Below are 13938 nucleotides of genomic sequence, written 5' to 3' on the forward strand. Positions count from 1 at the left end.
AGAAAGTAAATCCTTGGAGAATCAGCCATTTTTTCTTTCAAACCTGAGGCACTCCTAGTAGTCTGAATGGAGTAATTACATTTTTTTTGCCATATCTAAATCAGTTTTTCATCCAGGCTGGGTTTGAGGAATTTAAGGATTAAGCTAGGGGGAGATTCACAGAATTAAAGAACACTACTGTCAGCAGATTGAGACAGCATGCCTTCACTGAGCTGCATCTTGCATTTTGATCCAAGCCAACTGTTCTGTTATTTCTGCCCTTCAGCCCACTGTGGCCCACCACATCTCACAAGGGACTTTCAGTAAATTGTAGAATGTGTAAAATTACCCATCCACAGCAGGAAAGCTCCACAGTTACCTACCACCTCAAACTGACAGAGAATGAGTGTCATCAGTTCATGGCCTTCAACTGTATACCAGCTCTGCCATACCATAATCTAATGCTCTTTATGAGCGAGTGACTGGATCATGATCTCGATGACAAAGAAATAAATCTCACTGTATTCTGCCTGACTTTAGCGAAGAGATCACCTGAGAGATTGCACTGGAAATGTCAAATGGGAGAACAGGCAGATGCTTAGGAAATGTAATGGAAAGAAATGTTTTCTAACAAGAATACTTTGGCAATGGTTAAAGGCAATTAAATGAAATGATTATTGCTTAACAATAACGTAAGAAAGATTTTGGATGATTCTGCACACAACCAAACACCTGTGATGATTACCGAATGTCTTTTCTAGGCTTTTATTTGAAAAAAAACCTTCACACTTGAATTTCTATTGGCAGTCTGAAAAATTGAAAATAACAATTAATTATGCTTAGACTGTGTCACCGTACCTTCACTGCTCTGCATCTTGCACCTGATCTAGGGCAACTATTCCCATTACTATATCTCATCAGATGAATTTCAGGAAACTATGGAAAGAGTAGGATTATGCACTCTGTGAAGATGCGCCAGTGTTATCTATCTCTACAAGGTGTCAGAGTTATAATAAGTATCCATTTAAAATCTTTAACTCCCAACTGGATCTGTCATACTGACATCACTTGCTAATCATGAATTTACAAGAGGAAAAGTCATCAACCTCAAACATTGACTCTGTTTCTCTCTTCGCAACTGCAGCCTGATCTGCTGAGCATTTCCAGCAATTTTTCTGTTCAATGGGGCATACAGCAACAGGCAGCAATGGTAAGGGAGTGCACTGAGCAGGGGAGTTCAGTAGTTTGAGTGGCCCCTCTGTAGAGAAAAGAGTGTCTCTGGGAGAAAGAGGCCTCTTTGAGAAAGGGAGAAAAACAAAGGATTTGCTCAATCAGTTGTGAACTATAGGTTTAATTCCATGTAAATACTCTGCTCTCTGAGTTTTACCATTATTTAACCCTCTTTGTAAAGACCTGATGCCAGTGGAGTAAGGAATCCCTGTTTCATAATCTTTGGGTTGTCCATGTGCTTAGATCTTGTATGAAATTCTGATGCCCTCAACAACTTTTAATGTTTCCCACTTACCCAGCCTAACTGTTTATTATTCATCATGGATGTCCATGCTCCCTACACCTTCATCCCCCACCAAGGTGGTGTGAGGATTTTCTGTTTCTTCATTGAATGAACATCCTACATTGTCCCATCCTCCAACACCACCCTCCTCTGCCTGGCTGAGCATACTTTAATAGTTCACAATTTCCCCTTTAACTTCAGTCATTTCTTCCAAATGAAATTGTTTGCTATGAAACCCCATGTAGATCCTTGCCATGCACATCCTTCTGTGAGATGAAGAGAACATTCTTTGTTCCAGTCCTACACGGGTCCCCTCCCTGGCCTCTTTTTCTGGTACTTCGACGATGTATCAGTGTCCTTTTCTACCATAATCTCAAGCTGGGAAATTGAATCAACTTTGCACCTTAACTTCCACCTTTCCTTGACTTCACATCTCTGATTTTTCTCTTCCCTTTTGCAGCTTCTATCTCCATTTTGCAGATCTCCATTTCTAAGAATGTGCTAATGGCCAATATAAGCCGAGCAACTGCTACAGCTCCTAAACCTTACACTTCCTCCAAATTGTTTTGATCAGACTCTATTCTATTTCTCATTTTTTTCTGTCTCCCGAGCATCTATTGCGATGAAGTTACTTTCCTCATCACTGCTTTCAATGAATCTTCCTTTTTCCTCGACCAAGGATTTTCCTCCACCATGGTTGATAGGACCTTCAGCCAAATCTGTGCCCCATTCCCCACAGTCCATTCTTTCTCTTCCCCCCCAGTACCATAAGAGAGTTGCCCTAGTCCAAGCCTACACTCCCACTGGCCTGTATAATGAATTATCCAGTGCCATTTCTGCCACATTCATCATAATGTGATCACCAAACATATCTTCCTCTTTCGCCATTTCAATACCCCGATCGATTCCTTAATTGTAGCCAAACTTCCCACAGGGCCTCCCCATTGAGCCTTCCTTTGCAGTCCCCATCCTTTCTACCATCTGGGGCCACAGATACCAAGTGTTCTCAATGATTTCCCATTACTTGAAATCTCTGCAGACTTCCACTGTCCTTGGCCTCACACAATTTTACAATGTAGCCCAAAAGAACAACAATTTAAAATATCTCCTCTTCCAACATGACACTTTACAACCTTCTGGAATCAATATTAAGTTTGAGGTTTGCTTGTACATATATAATTATAAAATACATTTTTATTATAATTATTATATAATAAGTATACTATTATATATTAAAATATATAAATAATTATATTTAATACATATTTAGTTGACTACATGTGTGTTTATTGCTGATTATTAATAGTTTAAATAATATGCACGCCAAGACATCTTGAGCTATTACAAAGGAACTAAGACTTGTCATACAATCTTGCTCAAAGAGGGAGACTTTAAACCATAATTTACAGATGAAGTTTAACAAACTTAAATGCTTCAAAGGTCCTTGCCTCAGGGACTGCCTATAATGGTGAGTTCCGCACTCCAACCTAAGTAATGAAGCTCTGCGCAAATTCTCAGAACTCAATGCATGAATAAGGTTGTTTTATTTCTGGGGTTTTTGGTTCTTCTGCTAATCACCAAACATTTTCTCTTCTAATTTTGACCCCTCTGCCAATGATAATTTCTCTTTATCTAGTTTGTCTAGGCCCCTCATGTGTTCCAATGTAATTACCTCAGTGAAATTTTGCATTGTAATTTGGAAGCATTGATTAAGGAATCAGACAGAAAACTCTACAGACTGAGAAAACGTGAGCTGGCTTTGGAGTTCTTGACGACTGTGAGGTGCCTCTATTTCTTAACTTAGATGAGTGCGTGAACAACTTACATGAATTACTACTCCTTGAGGAAACAAACTGGTGCTTGGTGACCACAAACCTCATTCATTTAGCCAACAAATGAAAGCTTCTTTCAGACTCTCACATTTAAAATGTGAACACTGCTACTTGCAGTCATCTCCAATGGATAATGTTCTGTTGTATGCATAGATCTATGGGAACAGGTAAGGCTACTTGACAAAGATTGTGTCATGGGAAAAATGCAACCTACTGTGACAAAAGGAACCAGGGCACAGGCTGTCACCTCAGGGAATCAGTAAATTGGTAAGCAGACACATCTTAGGGTATAAATAGCAAACAAAGGAAGTACGCTACACTGAACTCCAAATATCACTGCTGTGTATGCAGTACAGAGATTACACCCAACACCAACCAAGATTAATGTCCAGCCTACATTTTGAATGGAACATTACGAATATGACATTCTCAACCAAAGCAGCATCATGTTAATCCTGAGTGTGAAGCAAATTGTGCTGATTTTTAAATGATATTCTTTTTCAGACCAAGCACTGGTTCACAGATATTGTAAGTAGCTGTTATGTTAGGCAAGGGAGAAAGGGGACAGGGGAAAACGATGACCACCTGCTGGAAGTTAAGTTTTCAGCTTTGCGGAAAGCAAAAACAAGCACCACAAAAACATTCACATGGTATGTTGGATCAAGGTACTCACTTCCTGGGAAGCTTTAGCTTCTTCACCTTTTCTTCTGCCTGGTCATCAGCAATGCCTACATGGCAACCTAAAGCCATAAGGGTCCTGTAAAATAAATGCACAGGAATAAGAAAACCCTCAGATAATATTCTTTTACATAAACAGGGAACTGATAGGTCCATGCTGGTGCTTATAAATCACGTGAACATGTTCCCACGTTCCTTCCTTTAACTCCAGAAACATGTTCCTCAATTTCTTTCTCCTCATGTTCAACAAACTTAAATGCTTCTAAGATCCTTGCCTCAGGTACTGGCAATAATGGTGAGTTTCCATTCCAACCTAAGTAATGAAGCTCCTCCCAAATTCTCAGCAACATATGTTTTATCAGCACAAGACTCAGTTTAAATTCTTAGACAGCATATGAAAATTCATGAATTGACCAGTGAAAAGATTGTTCAGACCACTGTATAACACTCCATCTCATTGCACACCTTGCTGTGTAAAGTAACAGAATCAGAGAGAACATATGGCCTGCTGCTTCTCATGTACTTGTGGGGAGATGGTGATATAGTAGTAATGTCACTGGACAAGTAATCGCAAGGCCTTTGCTAATTCTCTGGAGAAATCCCACCATGACAACTGGTTTAAATTCATGAATAAATTTATAATATGGAGCTACTCGCTGCATTGGTGACTCCTCAAACACACACTCGCTGCAATTTGCTGGCATCTCCTAGTACTACAATCAAGCCTACCCCAGCTCCAGGCCTCCCTCTCCCAGGCCTGCAAAGGACATATCGTGTTTTTCATTCTTTGCAGGATCCACAACTTCAAGACATGATTCTACTACTGGCTCCACCCCTGCCTGTTTGACCTGTCTGTCTCCTCTCCATCTATCTTCTCCTTTATCCATCTTCTATCTGCCTTCCCCTCTCTCCCTATTTATTTCAGAATCCCCATCCCTTCCCCCATTTCTGAAGAAGGCATTAGACCTGAAACGTCAGCTTTCCTGCTCCTCTGATGCTGCTTGACCATGTTGTGTTCATCCGGCTCTACACCCTGTTTCCTGAGCAATGTCTGCTCTACCAATTACTGTGCTTGGTGAAAATGTTTCTTGTTTCAAAAATGAATAAATACACTATCATTATTCTAAAATCTAGTTCAAATTAATGTATTACCTCTAATTCTATATCAAAAAGACAGGTTCATTAAAGCCATTATTAAAATAAGGCTTTCACAATCAATTAATTTGTAATTCTCATTATGAAAGATTTAAACAGAATGCTTTATCATACAAACTGTGCGTGGCTACGATTAAGATTTTCAATCACAGAGCACAGTCTGAGTGTATTTCATCTCAGTAACAAAGGAGTCAATTAAATTTGGGGAGATTGCCGCAAGTGAATCAAATACACTGGAGTAATTTTACACATATGTTCTAATGCAAATACTTAGGCCTTTCCTTTTACACTCTAATACCAGCAAGTGTCTGCAGCTTAAGAGATAGTAAGAACTGATGCTGGAGTCAGAGATAACAGAGTGTGGAGCTGTATGAGCACAGCAGGCCAGGCAGCATCAGAGGAGCAGCAAAGTTGATGTGACCTCCTCTACATCGGTGAGACCAAGTGGAGGCTCAGAGACTGCTTTGTAGAGCACTGGCGCTAATGGGAACAGCAGATGCTGGAGAATTCAAGATAACAAAGTGTGGGGCTGGATGAACAAAGCAGGCCAAGCAGCATCTTAGAAGCACAAAAACTGACGTTTTGGGCCTGGGCCCTTCATCAGAAAAGAGCAATGAGGAGAGGATCCTGAAATAAATAGGGAGAGAGGGGGAGGCAGACTGAAGATGGATAGAGGAGAAGATAGGTGGAGAGGAGAGTATAGGTGGGGAGGTAGGGAGGAGATAGGTCAGTCCGGGGAGGACGGACAGGTCAAGATCTGTCAAGGTCAAGAATCCCCCTAGTCCTCAGATACCACCCCACCAATCTTCAGATACAACATATCATCCTCCGACACTTCCGCCATCTACAATCCGACCCCACCGCCAAAGTCATTTTTCCACCCCCACCCTTGTCTGCCTTTCGGAGAGACCATTCTCTCCAGGACTCCCTTGTCCGCCCCACGCTCCCCTCCAACCCCATCACACCTGGCACTTTCCCCTGCAACCGCAGGAAGTGCTACACCTGCCCCCACACCTCCTCCCTCACCCCTATCCCAGGCCCCAAGATGACTTTCCACGTCAAGGAGATGTTCACCTGCACATCCGCCAATGTGGTGTACTGCATCCACTGTACACAGTGTGGCTTCCTCTACAGTGGGGAAACCAAGCGGAGGCTTGGGGACCGCTTTGTAGAACGCCTACACTCGGTCCGCCGTAAACAACTGCACCTCCCAGTCGCAAACCATTTCAACTCCCCCTCCCATTCCTTAGACGACATGACCATCCTGGGCCTCCTGCAGTGCCGTAATGATGCCACCTGTAGGTTCCAGGAACAGCAACTCACATTCCGCTTGGGAACCCTGCAGCCTAATGGTATCAGTGTGGATTTCGCCAGCTTCAAAATCTCCCTTCCCGCCATTGCATCCCAAAGCCAGCCTAACTCCTCCCCTCACCCCACTGCATCCCAAAACCAGCCCAGCTTGTCCCCGCCTGCCTAACCTGTTCTTCCTCTCACCTATCCCCTCCTCCCACCTCAAGCCGCACCTCCATTTCCTACCTACTTACCTCATCCTGCCCCCTTGACCTGTCCATCTTCCCCGGACTGACCTATCTCCTCCCTACCTCCCCATCCATACTGTCCTCTCCACCTATCTTCTCCTCTATCCATCTTCAGTCCGCCTCCCTCTCTCTCCCTATTTATTTCAGAATCCTCTCCCCATCCCCCTTTTTTGATGAAGGGTCTAGGCCTGAAAAGTCAGCTTTTATGCTCCTGAGATGCTGCTTGGCCTGCTGTGGTCATCCAGCCCCACACTTTATTATCTTGTAGAGCACCAGCGCTGTTGGCAACAAACGACAATACCTTCCAGTCACAAACCATTTCAACTGCCCCTCCCACTCCGTGGGTGACATGTCCATCCTGGGCCTCCTCCAGTGTCACAATAACGCCACTCGGAAACTGGAGGAGCAAGACTTCATATTCCACGTTGGGAACCTAAAACCCAATGGTCTCAATGTGGAATTAACCAGTTTCAAAGTCTCCCCACCCCTGGCTTCATCCCATGACCAAATCTCGCTCTCATCCCTGCCCCCTTGACCTGATACAACCTGTCCATCTTCTCTCCCGCCTATCCGCTCCTCTCATCGCACTGACCAATCCCCACCACTGCCTACCTGCACCTGCACCCACCTATCACCATCCCACCTACATTCCCCAGCCCCACCCCTCCTCTCTATTTATTTCACAACTCCCTTCCCCCTTCCCCATTTCTGAAGAAGGGTCCTTCTTACACACACACACACACACACACACACACACACACACACACACACACACACACACACACACACACACACACACACACACACACCACTGTTCTGCCATTCTCACTTTATCTGCATCATTAGCAGCCTCTCTCCTCCAGCACTCTACCTCCCCACTATAGCACAAATGCTGTCCCCTCCATACTTCATATCAGCTCTGATGAAGAGTGAACTAAACTTGAAACATTAGCTTGTTTCTCTCCATGGATGCTGCCTGATCTGCTGTGATTTCCAGCATTTTTTGTTTTCAGTACAGATTCCAGCACCTGCAGTAATTTGCCCTGATTATGATAAGCTCGTAAGGAAGTTCAAAAAATAAATTCACACATTGCACAGCACTGTGGCAGTAAATTTCACATCTTCAAATAATTCAACAATTCTCCATCTAAGCAGTGCAGCTATTTTTTGTTCAACTGGTATATTAGTTCAATCAAGAGACAGAGCTAGAGACAATCATAGTGGGTAAAGGATAGGTAAATCATTGTTTTTTAGGATTCTTAAACGACTACTACTGCTTTACTGTCTGGGAGAGGGCTGAGTATATTCTCCTTGGCTGGTATTTGCAGATGTTTTAAAAATTAATTCACAGGATGTGGGTGTTGCAGGCTGGGCTAGCATTTATTGTCTATCACTAATTGTTTAAGAGTCACACACACTGCTGTGGGTTTGGAGTTACAGGTAGGCCAGACCAGGTAAGGATAACAGATTAAAACAAAAAGACATTAGTCAGTCAGATGGGATTTTCCTGACAATTGACAATGGTTTCACAGTCACCATTTAGCCTTATTTCCAGACGATTAACAAATTCAAATTGCTCCATCTGCCATGGTGGGATTTGAACCCAGATTTCCAGAACATCTCCTGGGTTTCCTAGATTAATAGTCAAGCAATAATTCCACAAAGCCATCACCTCCCCTTAAAAGATAAGAACTATTAAATTAAGAAGATAACTTGACAACAGGCAGCTCCTAATGAAGACAACTTGGGTCTAACCCACCAGCTGGAAAGCCAGCGAGATCCACGTGTCACCTCTTTGAGGAAAGGTTTGTTTCACGCTGAGTGCCACGTCAGTGCATCAATGGACCACGGTAGGCCTTCTCCAGGATCAAGGTCCATGGTGACAAAAGTCCTGCCAACTGCCAACAACCTTCATCAGATGCAGGTCAAGCAAAGGCTCACAGCTCTGAAAGGCAGAATGTAGCCGAAGGCAGTAGTTGCTGTCAATATGACAGCTGCTGGAGGCCTTGGATTGTCAAGGTCATGGATGAGAAATGATGGCGGTGAGGTTGCATGGAAGATAGAGAGGGAGGAGAGGGCGTCAGCAGCAGGGGTGGCTGTCAGGCCATAATGGCTGTCTCAGTCAGGCACTGAGTCTTTAAGTCATGACTCTGAACAAGAAATTCTCCTCCTCTAAGTCCCTGCAAGCGACCTTTCACTGATTTGCCTGTCATGCAGTTTGCCTGGCATTTGCTTAATAACAGTGGGATGAGGCCTATAAGTTGGCATTAGTTGGCCATATAAGTGTATCAATTAGTATTGGGCAGAAAGGCCATCTAAGGATCTTCCCATGAGATTAAATTGGTGGGAAGGCAGCAAGGTGGCCCTGTTTGATGAAAAGCCTCCATCATCAAACGCACCAGGAGGTGGAGCATTAATTTCTGCCTGACATTTCTGTTACTTATTTCTTTAACATTAACTTACAAATGAATTTCTGTGGATTTGAAGCAGACCATAAGTCCCAGCAAATTATATTTTCAGCCAATGAGAATTAATTCAGAAAGTTAACTCATTACATCTTCACTGGGTGAGGTGCTCAGAGACGTCACTTCTCTGCTGGGACCTTGCATGCAATGAATGGCTTTTAAGAAGATGTCAGAGGCAATGATCTTCTGTTCTTTGCTCCTGTGATCTTCAGAAAGCTACAACTGAAACAAAACCATTTAATAATAAACTTCTCTAGGTATACACTGTGGGAATCCAAAAATTGTCAGCCTTAACAAAAGCTTTAAATGTCAAGAAAATATGATGTTTGTGACTGTTCCCTGTAAGAAGAAAGAAAATAAATAAAATAACATACTCACTTGAGGGTTTCAAGTGACATCTGCAAATTGTAATTTCGTTCTTGTTCTGGTAATTTGGAGAATTCCACCAGACAAGGATGCTGCCGTTTGTTGTCATCACGGATCTGTAAGGAAAATGCCAAATTGTGTTCATATCTTCACAGTTATAGCAGCATATTATAATCAAAAGCCAGTCTTAGTTCTCCAAACCAACACTAATTTTGATCATCACAAAGTTTTGGCAAACATAAAAAAAACTAAGTTAAAGTGTAATAAGGGATTTTGGCTACAGCATTGTTGTTTCAATGTTTAGCGAAAGTAAAGTTGAAAAATTCTCATTTCTGCCTAATTCAAATATCTGAAACTAAAGGAAATGCTTTTTCTTCAAAGAAATCTCCCTAATCCTGGCATGTAGTTTAAAAAAAAGGTAGATAACAGTCTTGCTAAATTCTCAGAAGGTTAAATACTGTATCAAATTGGGTATTCTTGCCTCAGGGTTGCTAGCATGGTAAACTTGATTAGAGGTAGAACAAGGGGGTGTGCATTTTAACCAGCACCTACCTACCCCAGGTTTGATAAATGCCAGTCAACAGTTTCAAATTGGAGGACTACCTTAGCCCTTCCACTGTTGTTCAAGGCCCACCCGATGCACAGGTGGGTCTGTAAATGGGTGAGCAAGTGTACTGCTGCTTAAATATGGAAAAATGTAATGTGTGCAATCCTAAATTTCAGGACCATTAACACTCCCTTTTTCTACCACACATCGAGAGATTGAAAAAACAGTTACTGATGTGGTCTTTGGTGCTTTTAGAATGCTGTAAGCTTTCTTAAGGAGACCGAGTGCTCAGCCTGAGTCACAAAAGAAATCTAGCTCATTAGTCACTCAGTGGTACACCAGCCATAACCACACCCCACTCCTCAACATAGCTATCTTTAAGCCATCAGTTCTCCTCACACCACCTCCACTCACCTTTCCTGGTTGGAACTGCAGGCTGGCTCCGTATGGGAGCCATATGGTTTTCAGCCCTTCATAGCCGGAAGATTGAGGCTGGCTCCTCTGGGATGCTCATATGTCATTTTAGTCTAACTCCAGTGATGGCTTGAGTCTCCCAGCAGTGGTTTTGCATCACACAAGTTGAAGTTCCTCCTTGAGAGCCAAGTTTAATAGAACTTCAAACCAACTTGGGTGATGATGTCGCCAGTTCCAGTAAAATACACTTAGTGCGTACTTTGCAACCTTTACTATATTCCAAAATACTGCTTTTTAAAGTTGCTTGCCTTTCAACATAAAGGCTTATTTTCCTTCATTAGATTATAACTAAAATAATCTTCAGTCTGATTCAAAACCAAATTGACTTACTTTTCCTAAGCTAACAGACAATAGAAAAGGGGGCTCCTGGTTTCAAAGTCTATCATATACGAATTAATGGTACGTCACCAACATACCGGCCCATATGTCCAGCCGAGCTCAATTTTGTTCATTACCCAGAGCTCATGGATGTTTTCTGCTAGCTTTTCTCGAACTCGGTCCAGGTGAGGTGGGAGTACAATCTGAAGGTTCAAGAGAGAAACGTAATTCTTAAAGATACGCTTACAAAGCATATTTTTCCCCCAAACATTCAATATATAGGGGTATTAGCAAAATTCAGGGACATCATACATATATATAGTTTGAAGGATCAATAATGGGTATATACAGCTTTCTTCTTTTGGTGAGATCTCATCCATTTGGATTTCACTGCTAAACTTCCTCTTCTTCCTCCAAAATAACAAACAGTAAGGGCTTCCAACACAAACACCAACTGTCCCACTTCACAGTCGAAAACAAAAATTGTATCCTAAAACACAAGGTATGGTGCTATTCAGGCACTAAGCCAATCAAAAGAAAAGGCGTGAGTAGTACAAAAATGGCTATTTATGTTTCCAGCAGTTCCTATATTTCTTTCCATTCAAAGGCACATTACATATACTTTGAGGTTATTGTGGCAATTTTTAAGGCCAAGAATTGGATCAAATTAACCATGGCTACATTGCCAGCAACATGGTAATTGGCAAGTGAGAAAACAAACTATTTACATTGGTAAACACATCATAAATAAATTGTGCTGTAAAAGGGTTAAACATCACATTTATAAACTATTCTATGCATAGTGCTCAGCGCTTGTGAATTGGCAAAAAGGTCATCAAACAAATACGATGCCTCAGCAAAAGCATAACACATTGTTTAGAAATCAAAATTACACACATTGGCACAAGATGCCAGCAGCGACACAGAATCACAACTGGTCCAATACCAAGGGGTATACTTTGCTCCAGTCATTAGAAAAATGAAATTAAGCATGAAGTGTGAGAAAGGATTCGTGAGCTCAGAAGTGAATGCAACGTAAACACTCTGCAAAATTAGCTTTGCCACATTGCAGTAAGGATTCATAAAATACTGATACACAATTTAGTCATGTTTAGAGTTTAGAGTCATGATACATGATTAAGTCAGTGCGATGTGTTTGGATAGGGTTTAATAAATATGTAGATAAGCCTCTGAGGTAACTTATAGGTTCACTGTGACCTAAGTGGTCATGCTTTTGTGTTTCATTAATACGTTGGATTCTTTACAAGACGGAGCATGTTGCTCTCTAGTCTCACCTTGTAGAGTGTAATAATAAACAAAGTTTAACAAAGTTCAGCTCAAATCAAGACCTGAAGAACCCATTATAGAAGATGATCAAACAGGCGTTCAGCAATCAAGAAAACACAGCTGTGCTTTCCTTCGTTGTTCTCTGATTACATGTAGTATTCAAGGATTTTTAAATCTTGAAGCCTCTAATGAATCAAAAATCCATTTCTATTCCTTAGCTTAAATATCAACATCAAAAACAAGCTGCCTGGTCATTTTCATATTGTTAAACACACTCATAAGATATTAGTGGTATACAGATGTTAATCTGTGATGCTAATATTCAACAGAAACAGAATTAATCTGTAATTTACACCGCGATGTTCCCCTAAAGTATACAAGCTATCTCTGTTTCCCGATCTATATGGACCACAATTTCACATACTTAAACATTGTAGTTAAATCACAAAAGTGACCAATCTGTCACTCTCTGTCTTGAATGCCCCCAATCACAAAAACACAAACAGAAACCAGTGGACAATCCTGAGATGTGTAATAAAATAGTAACACATCAAAGTTGATGAGACATGTTGGTAAACCATGTAATTTGCATTTATAATATGTTATTATTATTTGGGATCTTGTTTTGAAAGTAGAGGTAAATGTGATTTTGATTTTCACGTCTCTTAAGGTGATTTATTTTTTATAAGGGTCAGAATCTCATTTCTTCTAGTAGTGGATCACAACTGCATTTCCAAGAAAGGATGTGACTTTTAGCTAAATGATAGAGAAGCAACCTGATGAAATAATTGCTTAAGTATTTTGTCAGTTGAGATTTTACAACCTCAGGAAAAGAGACACCAGAGGCCAGAAGGGCGGCTGAAGATCTGTGTTACCAGATGTGCTCTTTAGCACCTCAAAGCAGTCAAAATCACTGACAGAAGTCCTGATTTTTTTTCTCATAGAGTTTAGTGAGAACATTCAGTGAGTTGGCCTGTGTTGGTGTGCCTCTGGAAGAGACAGAGAGAATCATATCTGGTGATTGCCAAAATTAAATGTTTGCAAACTCATCAGTTGGCTATGAAATTTTAAAGTGAAAATAGGAGTGATACCTCACTGGGGTTGAGCATCTGAAAAGAATATTGTGGGGGAAAAGTGTTGTTTCTTTCAACTTGCTGCTAAAGTCAACAATTTTTCAAACTATTCAAAAATAGAAATTGATGGAGCACCTCAGCCAGTCAGACAGCATCTGTGGGGAGAAATCAGACCTAACATTTCGGGTCCAGTGACACTCCTTCAGAACTGATGATAAATAGAATCATAGAATCCCCACAGTGTAGAAACAGGCTCTCTTGTGGAAACAAGTGCACACCATGCTTTACCATGTCACATTATCCACCTTATCTATGCATCCTTGAACACTATGGGCAATTCACAATGGCCAATCCACCTTAGCCTGCACATCTTTGGAGTGTGGGAAGAAACTGGAGCACCCGGAAGAAACTCACAAAGACACGGGGAGAACGTACAAACTCTACACAGACAATCACCCAAGGATGGAATCAAACCCAGGTCTCTGACACAGTGAGGCCCATGTAATGATAAGGCCTACTGCATGGAGGTGGGGGAAACCACAGGGAAAGGTGCTCAAGCCCTAAAATTGTTGAATTAGATATTAAGTTCCCTACTCCCACACAACAGGCCTTGTCATCACATTGGCTGCTACCATTCACTACACATTGTCAGCCACTAAAAGTCACCATTAGCGGCTATTCAATCCCCCAGACTGTTCTTTAACCACTCCTTT

General features: G+C 41.7%; 1 protein-coding gene across 1 annotated transcript in view; it reads right to left on the reverse strand.

Moving 5' to 3' along the window:
• ryr2a (ryanodine receptor 2a (cardiac)) overlaps positions 1-13938 on the reverse strand; it is a 684685-nt gene that overhangs the window by 348060 nt on the left and 322687 nt on the right. The window contains exons 21-23 of the mRNA XM_048535805.2: positions 10964-11068; positions 9539-9642; positions 3998-4081 (exon numbers count right to left, since the gene is read on the reverse strand). Coding sequence (XP_048391762.2) covers positions 3998-4081; positions 9539-9642; positions 10964-11068 — 293 coding nt within the window. The remainder of the gene's footprint in view (positions 1-3997; positions 4082-9538; positions 9643-10963; positions 11069-13938) is intronic.

This window comes from Stegostoma tigrinum, chromosome 9, assembly GCF_030684315.1.
Source record: "Stegostoma tigrinum isolate sSteTig4 chromosome 9, sSteTig4.hap1, whole genome shotgun sequence".
Lineage (NCBI taxonomy): Eukaryota > Metazoa > Chordata > Chondrichthyes > Orectolobiformes > Stegostomatidae > Stegostoma > Stegostoma tigrinum.